Source organism: Euprymna scolopes, chromosome 34 (genome assembly GCF_053919585.1).
Source record: "Euprymna scolopes isolate OS-2025 chromosome 34, ASM5391958v1, whole genome shotgun sequence".
In the NCBI taxonomy this organism is placed as follows: domain Eukaryota; kingdom Metazoa; phylum Mollusca; class Cephalopoda; order Sepiida; family Sepiolidae; genus Euprymna; species Euprymna scolopes.
Genome location: NC_136515.1, coordinates 79,803,735 through 79,830,378, shown reverse-complemented (window position 1 = coordinate 79,830,378; position 26,644 = coordinate 79,803,735). Strand labels below are relative to the sequence as shown.

General features: G+C 35.9%; 1 protein-coding gene across 2 annotated transcripts in view; it reads right to left on the bottom strand.

Moving 5' to 3' along the window:
- LOC145259308 (spartin-like) overlaps positions 1–26,256 on the bottom strand; it is a 57,969-nt gene extending 31,713 nt beyond the window's left edge. The window contains exons 1-3 of one of the 2 annotated variants that reach the window (XM_080117192.1): positions 26,078–26,256; positions 5,047–5,778; positions 759–815 (exon numbers count right to left, since the gene is read on the bottom strand). In XM_080117192.1, the coding sequence (XP_079973318.1) occupies positions 759–815; positions 5,047–5,767 (778 nt within the window). In that variant the 5' untranslated portion in view covers positions 5,768–5,778; positions 26,078–26,256. The remainder of the gene's footprint in view (positions 1–758; positions 816–5,046; positions 5,779–26,077) is intronic. The other variant, XM_080117193.1, reaches the window with a different exon arrangement.
- Between the last annotated feature and the right edge of the window lie 388 nt (positions 26,257–26,644).

Sequence of the window (26,644 nt, the reverse complement as noted above, 5' to 3'; positions counted from 1 at the left end):
ATTCGAAAATTCGAAAATTGAAATACTAAATTTCAAGTGAAACTAATGGTATCGACTGAATTGTCAGGTCACAGTAATGAACATATCCAAAAATTACGAAAAACAATAAGGTAGAAAATTAATTATTAGTGAAAATAGTTTTCCATAAAAATTAGTGAAAAAAAAAAAAACGACTGGAGAATTCTAATTGTAATAAAAAGGGAGGTAAATCTTTTCTGTAAAGTGAAAATCTTTGGCTAATTTAGCAAAACTTAATTTTTGCTAATTGTATTCGAAAACTGTTTTTCATTAACAATTAATTTTCTATCTGATCATTGGGGCTATGACAACAGCATATTCTTTTCATTGTTTTGACTCTCGAGCATATATCCGACACAGTCAGACACAGTTAATCAACCGAGAACCACATCACTCTATATAAAAGCATATAAGATATCAACAGATACACACTGAAGAGTCAAAACAATGAAAAGAATATGCTGTTGTCCTACTTATCATATTTTGTAATTTTTGGATATTTTCATTACTACATGACAATTCAGTAGACACAATCGGTTCACTTGAAATTCAATATTTCGAATTTTTTTAATCTCGTTCCAATAACAAAGAAGAACGTTATATTAGTATTGTATCTTTGTTAAAATGTTGGCACCATGACAACCCTACATTGTAAGCGTATTGAAGAATCACGATTAATCTTTGTGTAACATTCAGAAATAGACGAAATAATCCGAAATAATGGAGAAAAGATTTCTTACAAGGATTTCCATCCACGGTGGGGCGTATTGAAGTCTTAAGTGCATGGGTCACATTTACTGTTCAAAACAAAAAAAAAATCACAGCAAAAAAAAAATAATAATAAAAAAATAAAATCTTAAAAAAAAAACAAATAAGCAAGCAATAAGTAGTAGAAACAAATTTAAAGCAATTCCTACAATGTATTTATTTATGGAAATCAGATTTTTTACATGTGTCTTCAGTATTTCTGTGAGAAGCTATTCATTCGTTTTTCTTTTTCTTTTAAGCCTAAAATAGCATTTTTATTGTTAAAGACCAACGATCGAATGGACACATCTTATTTTGGATTTTTGGATGTATCCATGCAAGGATTTTCAAGAGGTAATGTCCTTTGGTCAGTTTGTCAGGCTTAAGTTTGAAATAGAATCTTCCTTTGATTGGCATGTTTATGATTGAAATAGTATTATCTCCTCATCCTGCTTAATTTTTGTACAGATTCTCAGTCGATGGGCCGTCAAACCAGAGTTTGAAACAGCGTTGTCGATGGGCCGTCAAACCAGAGTTTGAAACCGCGTTGTCGATGGGCCGTCAAACCAGAGTTTGAAACCGCGTTGTCGATGGGCCGTCAAACCAGAGTTTGAAACCGCGTTGTCGATGGGCCGTCAAACCAGAGTTTGAAACCGCGTTGTCGATGGGCCGTCAAACCAGAGTTTGAAACCGCGTTGTCGATGGGCCGTCAAACCAGAGTTTGAAACCGCGTTGTCGATGGGCCGTCAAACCAGAGTTTGAAACCGCGTTGTCGATGGGCCGTCAAACCAGAGTTTGAAACCGCGTTGTCGATGGGCCGTCAAACCAGAGTTTGAAACCGCGTTGTCGATGGGCCGTCAAACCAGAGTTTGAAACAACATTTTCGATGGACTGTACGTCCCAAGTTTGAAACAACATTGTCGATGGACTGTCAGTCCCAAGTTTGAAACAACATTGTCGATGGACTGTCAGTCCCAAGTTTGAAACAACATTGTCGATGGACTGTCAGTCCCAAGTTTGAAACAACATTGTCGATGGACTGTCAGTCCCAAGTTTGAAACAACATTGTCGATGGACTGTCAGTCCCAAGTTTGAAACAACATTGTCGATGGACTGTCAGTCCCAAGTTTGAAACAACATTGTCGATGGACTGTCAGTCCCAAGTTTGAAACAACATTGTCGATGGACTATCAGTCCCAAGTTTGAAACAACATTGTCGATGGACTGTCAGTCACAAGTTTGAAACAACATTGTCGATGGACTGTCAGTCCCAAGTTTGAAACAACATTGTCGATGGACTGTCAGGCCCAAGTTTAAACAACATTGTCGATGGACTGTCAGTCCCAAGTTTGAAACAACATTGTCGATGGACTGTCAGTCCCAAGTTTGAAACAACATTGTCGATGGACTTTCAGTCCCAAGTTTGAAACAACATTGTCGATGGACTGTCAGGCCCAAGTTTAAACAACATTGTCAATTGACCAGCATATTTATGTTAGAAACAATTTTTATCACTGTGTGAAAACTAAGTATATCTATTCTTCTTTACTTATAATAACTTATAAACATTTTCTCCAACTCTTTTGAATGTTATTAACTTAGTTTAAATAGTTTAAAAACGACAACAACGATTTTGATATTTTATCTTTCAATGTTTTTTTCTCATCCTTTTCAGTTATTCATTTATGCAGTTTTTTTCCTTTATTTTTTCTTTGGACACAGGCCTTATAATCTTGTTTCTGTGGATGCTTGTCTTAGCATCATTTATGAATATTCGATATTCTTTGCATAAACCCTTATTGTAACTGTTCATTTAATATTATGAGAGATGAACATGACCTAGTGGTTAAAACAAACTGATGACCTGATTGTTCCAAGTTTAAATCCTGTTCGTTCCACAAAAATCACTTTCACTTGGAATATTGGTAACCTTCATGTGGTCCACCCATAAGCACCTAATATCTTTCTAGAAAGAATTCTGACTAGAAAAATATCATGGAAACCGATGCCAACAACAGAGTCTTCCAATTCATATGAGATGATGATTTAGTATCATTAGACTAGTCAAGACTCGTAATATACTATCAAAAACCTTTAAAAATTTTTCTTTTCCTTAACTCTACAATTGGTTTCTTTGACACTTTTTGTTTTTCGGAGACTTATGGATGATTATCTTAGCATTATATATTTGAATTTATATCTAATATTCTAGAACTATATTCATATTGTCACTGTCATTTTAGTAATTTGTAAACCGAGTTAATATTCAGGAAAGATTTAGATTAATTACATATTATTTGGATCATCCAGAATTAAGTCGAATTTTCATAAATTTTCATAAATACATTGTAGAGATGAAATGCATCATCATAGTTAAAAAAAAAAAAAAGTGGCAATTCCTTAATATCAAGCAAAATTTAATTAAAAAGCAAAAATCAATGAACTTTAATTTAGCTTTATTTTATGGTGCAATGAAGATGGAGGAAAGTAGGTTTGTTGGGTCAGAGGAGTTGGAAGTTGAATTTTAATAAATACATTCAAGAGATAAAATGTATTATCGTTAAAAAGCAACAACAAAAACGGAAGAAAAAAAAAAAAACAAGAAAAAAAAATTGAAAGAAAAAACAACAACAACAAAGGAGAGAAAAGAGTAAGAAACAAAAACAGGAAGAAAAAAACAACGGGGGGTGGGGAAGAAAAAAACGGGGGAAAAAGAAAACAAGAAAAAAGAAAACTGGAGAAAGACACGGGGGGGGGGGAACGAGGGAAAAAACAGCGGGGGGGGGGGGGAACAAGGGGACAAACAGGGAAAAAAAACAAGGGGGAAAACAGGGGGGGAAAAACAGGGGAGAAAAACGGGGGGAAAAAACAGGGGAGAAAAACGGGGGGAAAAAACAGGGGAGAAAAACGGGGGGAAAAAAAAGCAAAAAGAAAATGGAGGGGAAACAGGGAAAAGAAAACAAGAAAAACAGGATAAAAAGAAAAAAGAATGAAAAAAAATAAAAAATTAAAAACAAGAAAAAACAGAGAAAAAAAAAAAGTTACAATTCATAAATATCAAGTAAAATTTAATTAAAAAGTCAACACAAATTTAGTTTCATTCTATTCTATAATAAATTGAAGGTGCACAGGTTTGTAGAGTCAAGTTTTGAAAAAAACAAAAAAAAACACAGTCCAACATGATAGAATCTTCAGAGTCAGAGGCAGATTTTTTAAATCACTAAAGAATCTACTGACATTTTCAATATTGGAAGGTTTTAGAATAAGGATCCAGATATTTTAAAAGTTTTTGAATCCAAATCTTTGAAAACTTAGGAGTTAAAGTCAGAGACGGCCATTATACCTTTTCGATTGTATAACCTTGCACATGTATTTTCTACTATTAAATGAAGAAATATTTTTAATTGTTTTTCATTTCTTTTGTTTAAAAATTAATTTTCCATTGCTGTACTAATAATCTTTTTTTTTATATTTTAAATTACACGTGAAACTAAAATCTATAGATCCTCAAAATATATACACACATTCTATGGATTTTTTTCATAAAAAAATCTAACAAAATATCTATAGGTTTGGAAAGAATTCAAATAAGTAATTTTATAGGAATGAGAAAAGAAATGCTAAAATGCATTATAAAATTATTGTTTAGATAAATTATTAAAGAATTGTTAAATTAAATTTTTTAAATAAATTTAAAAAATTTAAAATAAATTAATTTAAAAATCCAAATTTTAAAATAAATTGTTACATTTAAAAATTGGTGAATAAATTTTTAAAAATTGTTGAATTAAAAAATTCAATAAATTATGAAAAATTTCTTGAATAAATTATGAAAAATTTCTTGAATAAATTATGAAAAAGTTTTTAAGTAAATTATAAAATTTTTTTAAATAAATAAAAAAATTGTTAAATAAATTATAAAAAATTGTTTAATAAATTATAAAAAATTGTTTAATAAATTATAAAAAATTGTTTAATAAATTATAAAAAATTGTTTAACATTAAAAAAGTATTTTAAATTTTTCCTTGTTAACATTAAGAAAAAAATATTTTAAAAAGTCAAACAAATTTTTTTTGAAAATTAACTTTCAATGTTCTTACTGTTTTCTGTGTAAATGAAAAAAATGATGAAATGAAATTAAAGCAATTTTTATTTGATTAAACTATCATACGATTATCATATGATTATGAACTTATAAAAAAAATAAAAATTTCACCATTATTTTATTGCTTATAACAATATGATAAATTAAATATTGTGAAAGATTTATCTTGACTTACCTTCTTGTGGTGCCAACATATCTGGGAAGATATAAGCACCGTAGGTAGACTGCAGCACTGGAGACATTCCAGGTAACATGGGATACACCCACTCTCCAACTTGCAAGAATGCAGGTGGAGTATCCGCCGAAGACTCCTCAGATATTGTTATGTGATTAATAGTCAAGGCACTAGGGTAAGATGGTGCCGTGACGTGACCGTCAGGAGTTATGTAAAAGATCTGAACCCCGTCATCTATACAGAAGATTTGGGTAGCATCCTGGGACACACGTCTGTTACCATTTAAAACATTTGAATAGTTTGAGATGGAGCTAAATCCGCCGGAAGAGGAGGACATCACCTCTTCGTAAGAAGGAGGGCCATCTGTATTTTGACTACACGAAGTAGCGGAAGTGTTTGAGAGTCGGAGCATATCAAGACGGGATTCTGTTTGCATCTTAGTTTTAGCCAACTTGTGCATCATTCGGCGATATGATTCTCGATCCTCTGCGTTGAGTTGTTGATCATCGACGGTTATTTCCATTGCTTTCTGGATTTCTTCCATGGCCATAGTGTACATGTTGATGGCATCGTTTGATTTACCGTTTTCATCGAGGCTGAGACCTTCGTTGACCAATTGCATTGCTGTATCGTAATGCTTCTGGATTCCTTTAAGAAGAATGGGAGATGGGAGAGAAGGGCGAGGTGGACGGGAACCCTGAAATGACTGTCCACTCGCCATGATGGTAGATTCTGGAAAAATATAAGTGTGCAAAAAAAGAGAAAAAGTATGAGTATATATGTATGAGAAGAAGTTGGTCTAAGAAAAGCAAAGAAAAAAGTACAAAACGATTAAAAAAGGTAAAAGAATAAAATATGAAAATTACAAAGTAAAAATCAAAAAAGCAAAAAAAATAAAAAATAAAAACAAATAAAAATTACAAAATCAAAAAAGCAAAAAAAACAAAAACAAGTAAAATTTTTTTAAAAATTGTAATTTTTTTCTTTCTTATTTTGTTTTTTTTTTGATTTTTTGATTTTTACTTTGTAAAGTAAAAATCAAAAAAGCAAAAAAAAACAAAATGAAAAACAGAAAAAATTTACAAAGTAAAAATCAGAAAAAGCAAAAAAATATAAAAAACAAAGAAAAATTACAAAGTAAAAATCAAAAAAGCAAAAAAAAAGAAAAATTACAAAGTATAAACACAATAAAACACAGTAAAAAAACAAAGTAAAAGATTACAAAACAAAACAATTACAAAGCACAAAAAAAAACAAAGTAAAAAGTTAAAAAGCCCAAAAAAAAGTAAAAAGTTAAAAAGCCCAAAAAAAAGTAAAAAGTTAAAAAGCCCAAAAAAAAGTAAAAAGTTAAAAAGCCCAAAAAAAAGTAAAAAGTTAAAAAGCCCAAAAAAAAGTAAAAAGTTAAAAAGCCCAAAAAAAAGTAAAAAGTTAAAAAGCCCAAAAAAAAAGTAAAAAGTTAAAAAGCCCAAAAAAAAAGTAAAAAGTTAAAAAGCCCAAAAAAAAAGTAAAAAGTTAAAAAGCCCAAAAAAAAAAGTAAAAAGTTAAAAAGCCCAAAAAAAAAAGTAAAAAGTTAAAAAGCCCAAAAAAAAAGTAAAAAAGTTAAAAAGCAAAAAATACACAGCAAAAAAATAAATAAATAAAAAGTCGAAAAGCAAAAAAAAAAAAAATAAAATAAAATAGAGTGAAAACAAATTTAAGAAATGATAATAATTATGCAAAATTTAAAATGAAAATTATTTCATGGTGGATTTTACCCTCATGCTGAAACTTCATCGAATGCAAACATCTGTTGGTTCTATCAATATTGAGCCAAAATCAATTCAATCATTTGACCTCATTGTTATCACACCTATTAACAAACCAACATGAACAATAGACGTTTGTCAGCTACAGAAGAACACAAAAATGCCAATCAAAACATATTTAAATAAAAAAAAAACAGTTAAATTTTAGAGGGAAATCTGAAACTATGGAAGGCCAAACAAATAATAAACTTTTATTAAAAAAAAAAAAAGACGTAGGGGAGGGTGCACTCTTTTTCACTTAATTGATTTATTTACTTTTGATTTTCACCTTATATTGCCAACTGTTTATAAAACAAGTGAAGCATGCATGGTCCCCCATGAGTGCACAGTGAATGAGGCATAAAAAAAATGATTAAGTCCATCATTCCCCCCCCCCCTACTTCATTTAGCCCCAAATGTCCCCAAGGCCTTCGACAAGGTATGGCATAAGGATCTACTTCACAAGATTTCCAGCTACGGTATAACTGGAAATGTTTTCTCAATCATTAAATCATTTCTCTCCGATAGGCTCATAAGAGTAGTGGTAGATGAACAAAAATCAGAGGCCTGCAATATAAATGCTGGAGTCCCTCAGGGGTCAATCCTGGGCCCAACTCTCTTCCTGATCTACATCAATGACCTCACTAAACACATACTTAAATCATTCGTTGACATCTATGCTGATGACACGACCATCTACGGCAACACATCAAAGGCTGTAAATGACAAAGTTCTCTTTGATTCTCTCTCCTCTGATCTCGAGCGCGTGGTTCAGTGGAGGAAGATGTGGCTGGTTACCTTTAATGCATCCAAAACCAAACTCCTATCCTTACATCATCAATGCTCTGATACCCATCTGGCATCAATTGTGATGGATGGCTCTCGTCTGGGTGAGGCCCCGTGTTTTGACAAGCTTCTGGGTTTGACCTTTACTCCTGATCTGAAATGGAACACGTACATCAAGTCTGTTGCCAAGGTCACCTCTTCCCCATCTCCTGAAAACAGGTGGCTCACACAGCTGCTGCAGGGATAAAACCGTCTGGCTCACATAGCGTTTTTTTCTTTTATTTAAAATTTTTTTTTTTTTGTTTTTTTTTTTTTAAAAACGTGAATGTGAAAAGATTAGATTCGTGCAGAATTTATTTTCTAAAATAAATATTTTTACTTATTTAAAATTTCTCATTTCGGCGTTTCTGAATTTTTGAGATGAGGATTAGTTATTTGTATTATTTGGATTCATCGGACTATTTTTTTTTTTTTTTTTTTTTTACAAAGGGGTCGCCACTTATCAAGGCCCGGAGGCCATTCGAGGATAAGGGTTATTGAGAGTACAGAAGTCAATGGGATAATTTCTTAGTAATTGTTAGTTGTAGAAAGTAGTAGGTAAATTGGATTATTTAATGGGACAGTTCATCAAGAATTTGTTTACGTTGGCCTTGAAGACGATCAAATTGAAGTCAGCTGGAAAACAGACTAACGGAAGAGAGTTCCACAGGCGTGCAGTTCTGAGAAAGAAACTTTGTTCATGGAATCTACGTTTCGCTTTAGGCACAGACTGTTCTCATCTGGAGTGTGATCTTCACAACGTTTCGGTCAATGTAACCTTCGACCTTCTTCAGACATATCTTGTCGAACTTGGGAATGTTTCTATTGAACTCGGAAATTTCAATGGAATTTCGTATGGAACCCTTTATTAACTTCACAGGAGTAGAATGCTCTCGTTCTGTCAGCCATGACGGGATAGAGGCCCCAAGTAATTCGCAGTGTAGGCAACTGAAAAATACCATTGTGATACTTAGGATTTCTATCCAGTCATGGCTGATGGAACGAGAGTATGCTACCCCCCGTGAAGTAAATAAAGGGTTGCGTGAGAAATTCAGTCCAGATTCCAGAGTTTGACAAGATACACCTAAAGAAGGTCAGAGGTTACATCAACCGAAACGTGAAAATGACACTCAAGATGAGAAGAGTGTGTCTCAACTGAAACGTAGATTCCATGAACAAAGCTGTGTCCTCTATAGTATCAGACCTGACCGAATGGTTAATTGTAGGCATAGACTGATTCATACCATCCAAAAAGTTCCAACAAAAACCTAACAGCCAGCCATGGTTCTCCCCTGAATGTGCTGCTGCCATCGCGCACAGAAATTACTTTTTCCATAGCTACCAATGTAATAAGTGTACTGAGACTAAAGCTGCTTTCAGGACTGTCAGCAACCACTGTGAAAGAGTAATAAAAAAAATGCAAGAGAGTTATATGCTCAGTCCGCTAAATCCAAAGTAGCTGAGCAGCGGCGTGGTTCCCATCAGTTTTGGCAAATAGCAAACAGGATCTTGAACAGAAGCGTGCGTTCTTTCCCAACTATCATCAATGGACCTGAGGTCATCTCATCAGCATCAGACAAGGCCAAACTATTTGCCAAGTACTCTGCAGCTAATTCTACCCTATGCAACGAAGGCCATCAACTCCACGTATTTCCTCCTATAACAGGCAACACGCTATGGAACATACAAATATGTGCCAAGCTAATTAAGAACCTATATGGAACATACAAATATATGTCGCCAAGCTAATTAAGAACCTTGATTCATGTAAAGCGAGTGGCCCTGACGGCATTCCAGTTATAGTGCTAAAAAAGCTCCAACCAAAACTTGCCCCCATACTTACAAAACTGTTAAAACGTTGCCTTAAGGAGTAGTGCTTTCCAACACCCTGGAAAACCTCATCAGTATGCCCTGTATTTAAGAATTCAGGTGAAAAGTCATCTCCCTCTCAGTACAGACTAATAAGTCTCCTGTGTGTCATGAGTAAGTTGTTGGAATCCATATTAAATAAAGAAGTAGTCAACCACCTCAGCAGAAACAAACTTCTTAGTGACATGCAATATGGTTTCCGCTCCACAAGATCTACAGCAGACATGCTAACAGTTATATCTCATAGGATTAGTGAATCTCTTGACAAAGGCTTCCTCTCTAGGGCAATTGCTCGACATATCTAAGGCCTTCAATAAGGTATGGCATAAGGGTCTACTTCACAAGATTTCCAGCTACGGTATCACTGGTAATGTTTTCTCAATCATTAAATCATTTCTTTCCGATAGGTTCATAAGAGTAGTGGTTGATGGGCAGAAATCAGAGGCCCACAGTATTAATGCTGGAGTTCCTCAGGGGTCCAACCTGGGCCCAACTCTCTTCCTGATCTACATCAATGATCTCCCAAAACACATACTTAAATCATTTGTTAACATTTATGCTGATGGCACGACCATCTATGGCAACACATCAAAGGCTGTAAATGACAAGGTTTTCTCTAATTCTCTCTCTTCTGATCTTGAGCGCGTGGTACAGTGGGGGAGGAGGTGGCTGGTTACTTTTAATGCATCTAAAACCAAGCTTCTATCTTTACATCATCAACGCTCTGATCCCCAGCTGGCATCAATTGAAATAGATGACTCTTGTCTTGGAGAGGCTCCATGTTTTGACAAGCTTCTGGGTTTGACCTTTACTCCTGATCTGAAATGGGACACGTACATCAGGTCTGTTGCCAAGATCGCTGGGAAAATGGTGGGTTCCTTCTACCGCTCCAGAAGATATCTCACTACTGATGCAATTCTCTATCTGTATAAAAGCCAAGTATGTCCAAGGATGGAGTATAGCTGCCACATCTGGGTAGGAGCTGCTAAAAACAGCCTATCCTGCCTTGACAGAGTACAGAATAAACTTTGTAGCTTAGTGGGAGATGCCCTTTTCTCTTCCCTGCAGCCTCTCTCCCACAGAAGAGACGTTGCGAGCTTGTCTTTATTTTATCGTTATTTTCATGGCAAGTGCTCTTCTGAGCTCCAATCTCTGGTCCCCCTTGTAAATCTTTCAGAAAAAACACCCGTCTAGCTTAAACTACTATCATTAATTTTGCCCCACTCTTTATCTGTGCCTAAATCCAAACGTAGATTCCATGAGCAAAGCTTCTTTCTCAGAAGTGCACAACTGTGGAACTCTCTTCCATTTGCCTGTTTCCCACCTGACTACAACTTGAACGTCTTCAAGTCCAACATAAACAAATTCCTGACAAACCGCCCTCTTAAGTAAGACACTATCAAATCTCCAATACTAATGATTACTACAATACTATCTCATTGATTCCTGTACATGCAATAACCCTTATCTCTGAGTGGCCTCCGGGCATTGATAAGTGGTGATCTCGATGTAAAAAAGAAAAAAAAAGAAAAAAAAAGAAAAAAAAAGAAAAGAAAAAAAAAAGAAAAAAAAAGGAAAAAAAAAAGAAAAAAAGAAAGAAAAAGAAAAAAAAGAAACAGAAAAAAAAAAAAGAAACAGAAAAAAAGAAAAAAAAAGAAAAAAAAGAAAAAAAAAGAAAAAAAAAAAAAAGAAAAAAAAAAAGAAAAGAAAAAAAAGAAAAAAAAAAAGAAAAGAAAAAAAAAAGCTTCTTTCTCAGAACTGCACGCCTGTGGAACTCTCGTTAGTCTGTTTTTCAGCTGACTACAATTTTGTTGTCTTCAAGTCCAACGTAAACAAATTGACACTCAAGATGAGAACAGTAGTCTGATGAATCCAAATAATTCTGATTTCGGCTCATAACAAAGCTCTCATCAGGAAAGTTTAGACAATACTTTTTTTTCTTCCTAGCCATGATGGTGTTTAGCCGCAGTTGAAGATAGAGATTGTATCGTTCAGTTCGATGTTTGCGCTTGATCATGCGCACAGGTTTTGAATTTCATTTTCACCATGCTTCTTTACAGTGAATTTCTATTAATTTTAACACGTATTCCAGTACCTGTTGATGCCTGGCTCGCCGTTCCAGAGTCCAGTAACATCCGACACCCTGTTCCAGGGCCTACCAACATCTGACCCTCTGTTTCAGTGATTGTCAGTGCCCGGCTCCAGGATTCAGCCTTTTCTGTAATCTCTGTTCCTGTTGATCCAGCTATTGGCCACGTCCACATAAGATGTCTCAGGTTGGTCCAGTTTATCATACCTCAGAGACGTCCACGTCAATCTCATGTTATTCCATGCTGTCCAGGATCCAGCTTCCACATGTCTAGCCTTTCCTGTCCATCCAGTCTCTACTGCTGTCAAGGTACATTTCCAGTCTTTAATCTTCCCGACTCTTCGTCAATCGACTGAAAGTGAAACGAACACAAGCGGAGAAAATTCTCGCAGATGAAGATTTTGAATACTAATTCCTTCCTGGCTTGTCCAATCAGAAGCCAGCTGTCACCTGACCGAATTTAAGGTTAAACTGGCAATACACTTTCTATTTCTCTCTTTTTAGTTCTTGGACGGACAACTCAACATAGACTGGTACTATCCTCCCCATCTTCTCTCTTAGGACTCAACAGAACTCACCCGGCCTTTGGGCTCGGAGTTCGACTAAGATGTGAATGCAAACAAACGATCCTGGCTGTCTCCACCCACAGACACACACAAACTCTCTTTCTCATCCTACAATCTTTCGTGACGCACATTTCCACAACTACTTTAGACAAAAACATACACAAACATTTTTCTCTTTCGACAAGCCTGCCTAATCTTTAATCTACGCCTACACACAGGAACACTTTCCACGACTAACCTGTTTCCTTATTCTTACTAACAAAGATGACCAATAAAGCTGCTTATAAAATGTTAGAATGAGATTCCACACGACTTTCTCCAGTTCTTCCTACCTTTTTTTCCTCTTGTATTTAAGTTGAAATAAATAAATTCTTTTTATAACTGTTCATCTGTGTTTGTCCTCTCTTTGACATTTGTCATTTTTACCTGCATCTACTTTCTTAGTTGTACAGTCAATCGGCTCCTAAACCATTGACCACCTACAACAAATCCTCTACATACAAATATCTAAACATACCTAATTCTATAAAGGGAGATAATTTGGTACAAAAAGAAAAAAAAAAGACCATAGTTAATCTATCTATAAAAGTGAGAATGTGTGTTTGTGTGTGATGGCACTTCTCAACCTATATACTCAATGAATTTTTGATCTACAAACTTGAAATTTAGTATATAGAGTATCCAGATATGTGGAAAACTTTAATCGGATTTCATTCGGAATAAAGGGCTGCTAAGGGGGTCAAAATTGAGAAATTTGTACGTGAGAGTCATCAGATTTGTAGCCGTTTGCTGTTTCATGACTGCGCATGTGCGAATCATTCACATTATGTTAAGAATAAGTAGGGTGAAAATATTTTTGGAAGATCGTGTCAAGACGGCCTAACGGTTATCATACTTGACTCACTGTATTTAGGTTTCAATCTCAGTTTGAGTTTTTTTTTTTTTTTTTTACATTCAAGAAGTGAACTGTTTAGAAAAAAACAGAACTCGCTTGACCATATTTCAGTTTTTTGGGGAGTTTTTTTCATTAATTTTTTTTAAGTAATTTAACATTATGTTAAATGCTAGGTACATCTGCTAGTAAATAAATAGATGTAAGTAAAAAAAAAAAACCATAATTTACACATAAGAGAAAGAGCTAGTTAAATTCGTCATTTGATTACAGGCCACTGTGGGAATAAAAACAAATCAATTATTGATGAGTGGTTCAGTAGCAACAAGTTTATTGAATACTGAAAACTTACAAATCAATTTCTGAACAATTTGCATCACCTATAATTTAACCTGGATCACAAACTATGTTCCCCTTTACATAACAAAAAAAATCAACAAAACGGTTTACACAATCGATTTTGGAGGGAAAAAAATTCTTGAAAATTTTTTCTAAAAACTAAACTTCTAGTCATAAAGGTTGGCACGTGTAAAGAAAGGTCATCCAGATCAGGGTTTTCCAAACTTCAGGACACCATGGAGCTCTTGAGCAGGGCAAAGGTTTTTCACGGAGCACTAACAAGATAATTGCTAAAATAAATATGAACAACATTAATTTCAAATTTTAACTTATACTTGTTCATTAGTTGTTCCTTACTTGTTCATTAGTTGTTCCTTACTTGTTCATTAGTTGTTCCTTACTTGTTCATTAGTCGTTCCTGCTCGTGATTTTACTATATTTTTGTGTTTACAACCATTTTTTGTTTTTGATTAATCAAAAATTGTTGCATTTTTCGATAATTTATTTTTTATTTTTCATGAACCATCCTAAAACTCTTTACACCTGTATCATATTTTTCCAGTAAAATAGATAAAAAATTAAATGTCTGCAGCCATTTAATTTTTTCCACATAAAGCATTTGGTCCTCTTTAACAAAGGGCTTCCGGAGCCCCTCAGCCTCACAGAGCTCCAGGGCTTACGACCTTATTGTTTTGCAACTGCACTTTCTTTTATATGAAAAATTTCCGTCTGCCTGCTTCCCACCAGACTACAACTTGGATGTCTTCAAGTCCAACATTAACAAATTCCTAATGAACCGCCCCCTTAAGTAAACACTTCATCAAATCTCCACACTAACGTAATGTACTTGCAATAACCCTTATCCCTGAGTGGCTTCTGGGCCTTGATAAGTGGTGAACACTGTGTAAAAAATGTTGTGCACAGATGGCAGATGTGATATCAATATGAAGACAAATGCAGCACGAACAAAATTTCCTCAGTTGTTGTCTCGTTCAGCATCCAATTCGTTCAGCATCCATGTTAAAAGCATCCATGTTATATGACAGTTAATACTGGGCCATCACCAAGTCCTTTCCTACCTGATTGCAGCACAATGGCAGATCCATGATTAGCCAAAAAAAAAAATCAGGAATGCGACATATTCCTGGGAGAAAATAATCAGTATGTCACAGATGAAATAGGGCTCAACACACAAAGTTATAAGTTTATTGTAGAAAGGTACCAAATAAGAGATTGACATCCAAACGTATCTTGAATGCCGGAGTATCTGTGGTTAAAAGTAAAGAACCTTACCTCATGCATCGTGCGGCTTGTGTTAGGCAAAAAAAAAAATAAAAATAAAAAAAATAAAAATGGCCGCCCCTGGTAGTTATGGACTGATGATCACGTGATGTGAGGAGAGGGAGGAGGGGTATGCAAATGAGATGTGGTTGGGTCTCCCTATAAAAGAGCCGTCTTCTTTCCTTTGGGGGCCAGTGTGGAAAGTGCAGAGAGAAGAGAACAGTTGGATTTGGAGTTAAGTTCAAATTTAACGTCAGTATCAAGATTCCTTTACTTTATCTCATTGGTTACTGCTTGCTAGCTTTTTTTTTTATAGGCAGAGTAATCCATTCTAAAGGAGTGTTGGGATCTTCTATTTCTTCTTCTTCTTGATTGTCCATTATCTAATGATGACAAACTTTTTGTGAGTCTGATGTTTAAATAGTCTAATTCTAAACCCACAGATACAGTCACAGATCGGGCATGTGAAGAAGGCGCCAGGCGAAGCAAGGATGCCTCTTCATGTCTCTTTGCACGCTTCACTGTATTTGCTGCTCCTCAACATAGTCAACTCCTTGTTAGCAGAGTTAGAAGAAGCACCAGAGAGCTTAGCAGGAAGCAAGTCCCTCTAGTGAAGTAGGATCTATTCAACACCTCTTCAGGGATCTCTTGATGTGGTCTTTGAAACGCTTTCTCTGTCCACTGGCACTGTGTCATGCTTGGAATAATTGACCATAGAGGATTCTACGCGGTAGTTTGCGGTTGGGTATTTGATTGATGTGTCCCAGCAACCTGAGCTGGCATTGGATCATGATGGACTCCACACTGTACCTGCCTCCCCTCCCCAACACCTCTGTACATAATGACCAAGCTGACCTTAGAGACCATCATCGAGCTGCAATAGGCCGACTACTGTGCCCTAGTTGCCCATACAACGGAGGGCCTGCAAAACATCCTTTTGTACTCATTAACATAGATTTTTTTTATTGCTTTTTCACCCCAAAAAAGGTACAGTGCCGCTACATCAAAGTGGCACTGTGCCTTGTTTGGGGTGAAAAAGCAATAAAAAAAATCTATTGATAATACATACTTTAAATATCTATACATTATGTATTGGTTGACATGCTTTTGGGCCTAGGGCTTTTTGACGTTCAATGAAAATAATGATAGAGCAAGGACTAGCAGTGTCTCTTTCACGAGAAAAAGGATCTAGGGAGAAGGGATCTTCTCCCACTAGAATTCAAAGTAGATTTTGTATTTTGTCAAGAATGAGCTTTCTTTGTGTGGTTTGAGTTGTCCCCCTTTGCAAATTGGCTGTTTGGAGAAATGGAAAACTAGATGGCTCTGGTTGATAGTCAATTTGCATAAGTGGAGAAATGGGCAGCATATAAACGGTACTTTTTTTAAAGCAGGGGAAGAGTGCAGAGAGTGAAACGACGGTTGGAAGAAGTGACGGTGAATACTTTTTGTGACGGTGAATTATTTTTGGACGTTGAAGAGCTCAACCTTTTGGAAGGAATAGCTGTGTCTTATATATATTTTTTTTAAATTTCTTTTTTTTTTTCTACTTCACTACAAGCTATTTCGGTGGGAACTATGGAAGCAAAGAGGATCAGCAGTGAAATGCTTAAGACGTTCTCTGGAGAGGGAGATGTTATAACCTGGCTGACCAAGGTTAAACTTGTCGCTAAGTTGCAGGACATCACGGATGTAGCCAGCTTGATACCGCTGTATCTTGATGATGCTCTGGCCCTATATCTGGAGATGCGGGAGGAGGATCGACTGTCTGTTGACACCATTGAGGAAAAGTTGAGGGAAGCATTTACCGAAGGACCGTTTGTGGCATATGGCAAACTAAGCCGTATGGTGTGGACCGGAGAGCCTGTCGATGTTTACGCCAACAATATCAGGAGGTTGACGGGACTAGCAGGATTCAATGGAGGAGGTCGTCGACAGATGGTTAAGATGGCCTTTATCAATGGCTTCCCGGACCATATTTCTATAGCTCTGCAGCAACTGCCTGGTGTAAATACTATGGGGGCTACAGAATGTTGAGGTGAGGACCGACTCAGCCACTGTGTTCTCTTGGATCCAGTCCGAAGTTACAGGAGAAAGGAGGGTGAAGACGAAAGGCACTGCCGAGATGCTAGTAAAGCGTCGATTGATGATGTTAAGGGAGCTGATTAGAGAATTTGATCTTCAACTTAAGGTCACTATCATTCCTTCAGCGAAGAACAGAGCAGATGTGATGACGAGGGTGCGGAAGACCTGGCTAAAGGCACCGAATGAGGTGGCTGTTGCAATATGTTGTTTGAATGAAGACACTCTGAAGGATTTGCATGACATGCACCATTTTGGAGTGGATAGAACCTTGTTCTTGGCCAGGAAGGTGGACCCCAGAATCACAAAGGAGGCCGTTAGGACAGTGATTGAGAGATGCAGCCGGTGTCAATCAATCGACCCTGCGCCGAGTAGACACAAAGCTGGTGAGGTTCAGGTGGCAGAGAACTGGAGTAGGTTGGCGATAGACGTAACGCACTATCGACAGAGGCCGTATCTGTCAATGGTCGACTGTGGACCAGGAAGAGTAGCCATTTGGAGGGAGATCAAGGCGGAAAATGCAGGTGAAATTGCAAAGGTCTTGGAAGAGGTGTTTTTGGAGAGGGATCCAGTGACGGAAGTGCTAATGGACAATGGAACTGCCTTTCGCTCATCTGTCATGAAGAATGTGTTGGATAAGTGGGGAGTGCGGCGCTATTTCAGGGCTGCATATAGACCAGGCGGAAACGGAATTGTGGAGCGGCATCATAGGACCATTAAGGCTATAGCTGAAAGGGGCCAGATTTCGCCGCCAGAAGCTGTCTTCTGGTATAATATAAGTCAGGGCAAAAAGTGGAGTCAGTGCCGCAGAGGGCAGTCTTCAAGTACGAGTGGCGGCATCCCCGAACAGCACAGGTACCCGCGGAGGAAGGCGAGAAGCGAGCGACTGTGCGAGTGGGAGAGGAAGTGTGGATCAAACCACCTGATGCTCGCTGTACCATACGCTGGGGGAGGGGCATTGTGACAAGTGTCCAGTCCCCGAACAATGTATCTATCGACAGCATCCCTCAACACATCCTTGATGTGCGGCCGGTAGTGGTGTCATCAGAGGAAGACAGTGACGTCGAGCCAAGTAGCGACGTTCACGAAGAGGCTCCGTGGAGATCGCAGTGAGAGAGACGGCCGCCATGTTGGTCGAGCGACTACGTGATGGGTTGACATGTGATGATCGTGTAGATCAAGGGGGCGTGTGGTTTGAGTTGTCCCCCTTTGCAAATTGGCTGTTTGGAGAAATGGAAAACTAGATGGCTCTGTGTGGTTTGAGTTGTCTCCCTTTGCAAATTGGCTGTTTGGAGAAATGGAAAACTAGATGGCTCTGGTTGATAGTCAAAGTGGAGAAATGGGCAGCATATAAACGGTACTTTTTTTAAAGCAGGGGAAGAGTGCAGAGTGTGAAACGACGGTTGGAAGAAGTGACGGTGAATTCTTTTTGTGACGGTGAAGAGCTCAACCTTTTGGAAGGAACAGCTGTGTCTTATATATATTTTTTTAATTTCTTTTTTTTCTTCTACTTCACTACACTTTGATAGAGACTTTTTCGCTTTTACAAATAGACAGAGATTTTTGGTGAGTGTGAAATATTCAATGCTGCCTAAAAGTTTTGTGGCACATTCAATGCCGTCTAAAAGTTTTGTGGCACATTCAATGCCGTCTAAAAAAAAAATTTGTTTTATTTGTAAATCACTTAATTTGGATCAAATGGATCAAGTAATTTTTAATGGTATTAAGACATTTATAATCCAATCTTATGGTTTTCATGGTCACCATTGTTTTTTTCACTTAAACATGGAGATTCGTTTCAGTTTATATTGTCTTAAGTTCAAACCAAAATGGCGACCACTGAAAACCGTTACAGAATACATCAGATAATAAATGTCTTAATATCATAAAAACTACTTATTGACGGCAATTTTAAATGCGATATTCGTTCAAAACAGACTCAAATACCTAAAAAAAAAAAAAAAAAAAAAAAAAATATCAACTTTTAAAAGGTGAGTATTTAGTTGGTACACATTGGTATTTTGACGGTTGGGTGACAGCTGAGATTTGTTGAGTTGTGGAATTGGCGAAGTAGTTTTCCTTTTGGGATTACAACTAAGATATGGAAGTGCATCTCGCATTTCTATAAAACAAGCCAAGCCTGACTGCCCGGCGTTGCCTGGGTGTTTGGAAGTGTCCGTTGAGCAAAAAAAAAAAAATGTGGCAGTAGGCAGGCAGGCTCGAACCCGTATTATGGAGGAAGAAAAGAATGTGAAAAAAAAAAAAAAAAAAAAAAAAAAAAAAGAGCGACGTTTTTGCCATTGCGTCCATTGCCAAACCGGAAGTGGCGAAGGTTCAAATTAAGGCTAGTCGATCAAAAAGAGGTAATGACTTTCGAAAATATTGGCAAAAAAGCGACCCCTCTCAGTAGAAAAGTGCAGAGTTGAGGGTGAAGGAATCAATTTTTTCAGCCAATTTTTCGATATTTGTGATCCAAACGATTGAGCTTCAAGACGATACCTATCTTGTGAAAATCTGTCGCCTCTGTCAAAAGTTTTAGGCAGACATACAAACATATATACATATATATAAATAGAGAGGTGAGATTTATATTATAGACTAGCAGGGGTGCCCAGCGTTGCCCGGCTGTTTGGAGGTGTGTGTGTGTGTGTGTGTGTGTGTTTGTTGGGGGGGGGGAAGGGTTAGATCAAAACAAAATGGGCGAAGTAATAACAAAAAAAGAAAAAAAGAAAAAGCGTTGCCCGGGTGTTTAGAAGGTGTAAAAGAAAAAAAAAAGTTTTGATAGGGAGGTAAGCTCAAACCCGAAGCCTTGAGGCTAAGGTGGAAAAAAACAGTCTGACACAGAGTTTGTGAATTTTCGTCATGTGTCTCGAAAGTTTTTCACATACATACATTTTCGCTTTTATATATATAGATATATATATAGAAGATAAGATATTTAAACGTTATGGACTTTTTTTTTAGATGATTTAGTAGATGGCGAACATGTACGAGAGTGTCTACCCCGTTAAAAATTTGTGTTTTACACGTTTAAGTTTTTTTTCCCTGACGCTAAAGAGACAGAACTGATGAAATAAACGTTTAAAAAAACAGGTGGTTAAACAAACGTCAACGTTTTCTAGGTCAAACATCATGCCATAGTAGTAGTAGAAAAGGAAAATGAAGGAACGATTTTTTTGCTACCCCTCTCTATAGAAAAGCGTCCCGTTGAGGGGGGAAAGAATAGTTTTAGCCAGTTTTTCGATATTTATCGTCCGAAGGTTCAAGCTTCAAAATAATACCAATCTGGCGAAAATCCGTCACCTCTGTGGAAAGTTTTTGCGAGACACAAACACACGCATTTTGCCTTTTATATATATACTAGCGGGGGTATCCGGCGTTTCCCAGGTGTTTGTAGGTGTGTGTGGTGTTAAATAAAAAAGAACCGGGGGGGGGGGGTAGGATTGAACCCAAAGCCCTGAGGCGAAGTTTGAAAATAAAATCGGCCAGCCAGAATGAGTTAGTGAAAGATGTTTGAATTTATTTAAGTAAGAACCAAATTGACAGGTGCGCGCCTGGAAGTCGTCGAGCGTGACGACGACGTCAATGACCAGGTTTGTTTGTTTGTTATAAGTGAAGTAAAAGAAAACGACATTAACACTTAAGCGGGAAAAAAAAACACAAAAAAAACTAACCTAAGACAAACGAACGATGAAAACAGAAAAACGAACACGTGAAAAATGGCTTAAATAAGCCTGTTTCGATATTAAAATTTAAAAAATCGGTGGGTACCCGGGTGGTTTTGGGTGTGTGGTCCGGGGTGGATAAGCGAAGTAAAAAAAAAAAAAAAAAAAAAAAAAAAACAGAAAAACGAACGTTACGTGAGAAATGGCTTAAATAACACTGGTTCAATATTTAAAAAAAAAAAAAAGACATCTCACACCACGATTCGAACCCAAAACATTTAGATAATGAACCAACGCACTAATTGACTGACCTAACGCGATGTACATGAAATTTTTTCAGTTTTTCAACTATTTAAAGTAAATCAGGTCATGACGTCATCTGGCGCATGCGTAGAACCGGACGTCGTCATGAGAAGACCGTTTTTGTTGACCCCGCCCCCCTGTCGAAAATTGTCGATTTCGGGATGAAAAAAAATGAACGTTTTGGGCCAATTATTCGATATTTTCCGAGCGAAGGATGGACCTTCGATATGATACAGAGTTTGTGAATTTTCGTCGTGTGTCTTGAAAGTTTTTAGCAGACACACAAACATACACACATACATTTTCGCTTTTATATATATAGATATATATATAGAAGATAAGATATTTAAATGTTATGGACTTTTTTTTAAGATGAGGATTGATGATTTAGTAGATGGCGAACATGTACGAAAGTGTCTACCCCGTTAAAAATTTGTGTTTTACACGTTTAAGTTTTTTTTCCCGACGATTATCATAGATTACAGACTTAAGTATCATTTTAACAAAAATAAATTTTAAGAAGGGGGTTCACTTTTTCTTTCTTTTTTTTTTTTTTTTTTTTTTTTATTACATTTTCACCCCAAACAAGGCACATTGCCACTTTGGTGTAGGGGGCTACTATCAGGGGAAACAACTACTGGGGTACTATGTAGGGACTTGGGCAGCAAGATGTTGGTTCACGTTGCACTTGAACTTCTGCATTTCAGTACAATTGGGGAAGCAGTGACCTGGAATGGAATTCCAAAGTCTAGCGGTTCTGGGGAAGAAACTACCGGAGTAGAAAGATCTTTTACATCTAGGGATCTCTACAGTGTGGGGGTGGGATTTTGCAGCTTGTCGGGTCTGTCGAGGGTGTTCACGTCGTGGGGGCACAAGTGCTTGCAGTTCATCAGAGCATTCACCATTAAAATACTTGTAGAACAGGCAAAGGGATGCAACGTTTCGTTGATGGGACAGAGGCTGAAGCTTAGATGCCAGTTTAGGGCCTATCAGATTTGCGACTCTTTTGAACCCTGTCAAGGAGCGAGAGACTAGTAGCCGATGCACCAGCCCAAATATGACAGCAATACTCCATACATGGGCGAATGGTTGCCTTATAGAGGTACAGGATACTTTCGGGTGTTAGTAGTTTTCTAGCACGGTAGAGAGAGCCCACCTTCCTTGCAGCGGCCCTGACAATGTTTTCAATATAATTGTTCCAGCTTATGTTTCCTGTGAACGTTAGGCCAAGCAGTTTGAAAGATGTACTCTCAGACAGGGAGTCACTGGCCATTGCTATCGGTGGCAGAGAAGGTTCAATGCCGCCAAGACTAAACTAGTTTCATTCAATAACTACATTGAATGAAACTAGTTTAGTCTTGGCGGCATTGAACGTGACCATCCATTTTTGTCCCCATTCCACTACTGATTGGAGGTCATCCTCTAGTGTTTCTGCCATTACTTTAGATATATGTTCATTTGCTTTCCTGTCGTGCCTGCTATAGAGTGTGGTGTCATCAGCATATATACCCATTTCAGAGGCAATTTTGTCGGGGAGGTCATTTATGAATATCAGGAACAGTAGAGGTCCAAGGATAGATCCCTGGGGCACTCCCGCATTTATATCATATTGTTTAGATGTACGACCGTCGAGGACAACCTGGATTTTTCTCTTATCTAAGAAGGATTTAATTATGTTAAGTATTCTACCAGTTATACCGTATGATCTAATCTTCCTGAGGAGACCCTCATGCCATACCCTGTCAAAAGCCTTAGATATATCTAGAGCTACCGCTCTGCCCTCTCCCACTTTGTCCAGTGAATGGTATATGCGTTCAGAGATTACAGTGAGGATGTCTGCTGTGGAACGGGCTTGTCTAAATCCATATTGTTAGTCGGTCAGAAGTTTAGCATCTGTAAGGTGCTGGACTAGAGCATGGTTAATTAAGGTCTCAAGTATTTTGGCAAAAAGTGGGCGGAGGCTAATAGGGCGATAATTTAATGGGTCAGTTCTTTCGCCAAGAATTCTTGAATACTGGTACCACAGAAGCAGTTTTCCAACAGCCCGGAAAGCAAGATTCATTAAGGCATTTGTTGTAGAGTTTGGAGAGAACTGAAGCTACTTCGGCTGAGCACTTTTCTCGTCATAACGTTCTACTCCATTTTTTTTTTTTTTTTTTTTTTTTTATTATTACATTTTCACCCCAAACAAGGCACATTGCCACTCAAGTGTAGGGGGCTACTATCAGGGTCAGCCCAGGCATGTTAAAGTAGTTAGAGGGGATGGAGGAGTGTAGGTTAGTCTCGCTTGCTACCTGACTTACTGCCTATTTCTTCACCGATATGTCACGTGATTAGAATGTTATAACAAGAAAGTAAACCCTCTTCTTAAAATTTTTTTTTTTTTTTTTTTTCACAATTTTTCTGCTAATATGATATTTAAGTCTAATCTATTATAACCGTCGGGGGGGGGGGGGGTGAAAACACGCATTTTTAAGGGATGAGCACTAGCAGTATCAGAAACCGATGTTAAGAATGCGTGAAAAAAATTGAATAATTAGACCTCCTATTTTTACAAGCTTATAACTACTTGAAAAATGTAATTCAAACCCTTTTTTTTTTCAAAAAAAATAAATAAATAAATAAATAAACAGGTTTAATAGCAAATTATACAATATTTGTTTTTTTAAATCGGTTTTCTTTAAAAAAAAAAGATTAGAAGAAAATCAAATTTTTTTCTTTCTTCGATTATAAAGAAAAATCAATATAAATTCGAAAAAAAAAAAAAAAACACTTAACTATAAAAATACTATTGAATGTTTAGTTCCATATTTCATTGTTCAGAATTTATCCGTATTTATATTTTAAATTCCATTTATTTTTTAAATAAAAGAATTTTTTAAACGACTGTTTAAAAAAAAAAAAAAAAAAAAAAAAAAAGCGCCATTTTTAAGTCTTCATCGAAAAACCGGAAATCGCGTTAGTCGCCTTGTGCCTGGAGAAATACGTGTTCCTATAGTTTAAAATAGTCAAATTTTACTTATAAGATTTTGCCTTAAAAAAAAACAAACAAAAAAAAAACTCCAGGAATTTTTTTTATTCTTTTCTCAAAGAAATACATAATTTTTTTATTTATTATATTTTCATTCTTTTTTGTACAGTGAATTTTTTAAATATCTAAAAAAAAAAAAAAAAAAAAAAAAAATATTGAATAAAATAGAAAAAAATTGTTGTTATCGTCCATTATTTACTGGACAATATAAGCAGATCAACGTGATTTAAAAAAAAAAAAAAAAAGGTTTTACACTTTGGACTTTGCAGGTAAATTTCCAAAAAACACTTTTTTTTTTTAATTTACAATATATTATTTACTGATCTTTTATCTTCAATTTGTGATATAGAAAACTTTGGTACATAAATTAATCATTAAAATTTTAATAGACATTTCAAAATGATGGGAGGAGGGGGGTGAATAAAAAAATCGTTTGTCTAAAATATATTCGATTTATTGGAAAGAGCATAAACTTTCATATTGACCCTGAAAATATCGTAAAAATTGAAGCAATAGAAAAATTGATAGATTTTTAAAGTTTAAAAATTGAAAAAAAATTAACTCATAAAATTCAATTGATTTCATTACGTAAAAAAAATGGCTGCATGAAGGCGCGCCGGCACTTTGTAATCACTGTTTTTTAAAAAATAATATTTCTATTATTTTTTAAACAACTTTAATAGTTTATTTCGGAAGTATATTCCATAAAGAACATAAACAACCAACTTTGAAAAGAGAAATTACGAGTTTTTTTTTTTATATATTTTATTCGCAGTTTCGTGTTAGGGGTGTCAAAAATTCCCCCAAAAATCTGACACACCTAGGTGAGAGCACTCTCGTACAGGTTCCCCTGGTAAACGTTTACTTCCCACCTTAACAATTACCTTTAAAATGGCGACTTCACAGGTTTTCAGGTATGCTGCAAACGAATATCGCATTTACATTTTCAGAAAATAAGTAGTTTTCCGTATATTGAACAATGTAATTCCTTATGTTAAGACTGGTGGCTAAAAAGAAATGCACGCTTGCACGTACAATAATGGCCACCACTTATAACATAACCGGAATTACATTACTTAATATCCGGAAAACGTTTTTGTTGTTGTTTAGGCTCGGATGCTACTCGAGGATAATGGTTAATGAGTGTGCGGTAGTAAATGGGACAATATCGTAGTAATCGTCAGTAGTGGAAATCTAATAAATTTAATTATTTAAGGGGACGGTTCATCAAAAACTTGTTTACATTGGACTTGAAGATGACCAAATTGTACTCAGCTGGAAAGCAGGCAAACAGAACAGAGTTTCAGGCGTGCAGAAGTTCAATTCATGGAATCTATGTTTATTGATAATTGTTTCAGGCAGACAAGTGTTTTTCGTGAAAGTTTAGCAAAAGGGAGACCATAGATTGGAGGTCAGACGAGCATTTGCCAAGAAAATAACAATGCGGACAATTTAAATGGTACTAGTGCACTTATTGATCCGTGCTGAAATAATATTTAGAAAGCCATTTTTAACATGGGGAGGGTGAGGGTGTTGTACCTATTCTGTACTTTAACCTTACAATTTAATAAAAACAAAACTTTAATTAAACTTGAAAATACTATTTAAAAAAAAAGCGCGCATCAATAAGTGCATTAGCACCTTTAAATGCGATATTTGTTTTCAGCATACCTAAAAAACTGTAAAAGTTGTAATTTTAAAGAAAAATATTAAGATGGAAATCCAGTAAAAATTTACAAAAAGAAAAAAAAAAAGCTACTTCCTTGCAGATGACGACTGGACCGCGGACCGGTAACAAACCGACATTATTTTTGACGATTAAAAAAAAAATGTTAAAGTAACAAAACCATTCAAGGTTAAACTAAGGAAAAAAAAAACAGATACTAGTAAAGAATATTTGGTGCTTATTCAGATTGGCACTTAAACATTAAAAAAAAAAAAAAAAAGTTTATATGATGATGCACGATGCAGTGCAACTTGTTGTTACAGGACGAAGATGGCATATTCCAAACATGCCGTAAATCGATCAAGTAGTCGTAAAATGTGATTTTCGTGAATAAAAAAAAAAATTAAAAAAATACTTGATCAAATTACGTGATTTTTGGAAAATGATATCTTCGTTCTGTAAAATGTACGTGCATCGTGCATCATCATCATATAAACTTTTCTGTACTTTCTTTATGTTCAATTGCCGCTATAAATACAATTCTGAATAAACATGAAAAATTCTTTGGAATTTTTCTAATGAAAAATTTTCGAATAACAATAATAATCATAAAAGGAAATCAGTTAATTTAAATTTACTTACCTTGAAATAAAATAGATTTCCCAGGTGTAAACGGTTGGGTTTAATAACAAAACTTTCTTTAACAAACTAAAACATTAATTAAAAAAAAAATGTAATATTTAATTAAAAAAAAAGAACAACAAATTAATTAATAAAACGTCTACGTGTGGCTTCCGTGAAATGTTGTGATTTCGTTTGCGTAATAAATAAATAAATAAAAAAATCACGTGTTGATTAAAGAACTTTCCTCTAATGGCCGCTTATATCATTTCAGCCGTGCGTGACTTTAAGTCTGAGAAACTTCAATCATTAACATTTTTGTTACTTCAATCATTAACATTTTACGAAATAAAATGGAAATAGTTGAATAATTTCTAAAAATTAATTTAAGTTAAAGAAAAACGAATGAATGAAGCAGATTTATTAAAGACATAAGAGGCCAGTGTTTTGATTACGTCGTTAGGAAGAAAATAAACCCAACTTCAAAGCAGACGTCATTTTGCCGGTTAAAAAATGGCGTCATATGTCCGACTCTGTTTATTAGAGGGTTTTTCTTTTTGTTGTTATTTTTTTTTTCATTACTCTTGT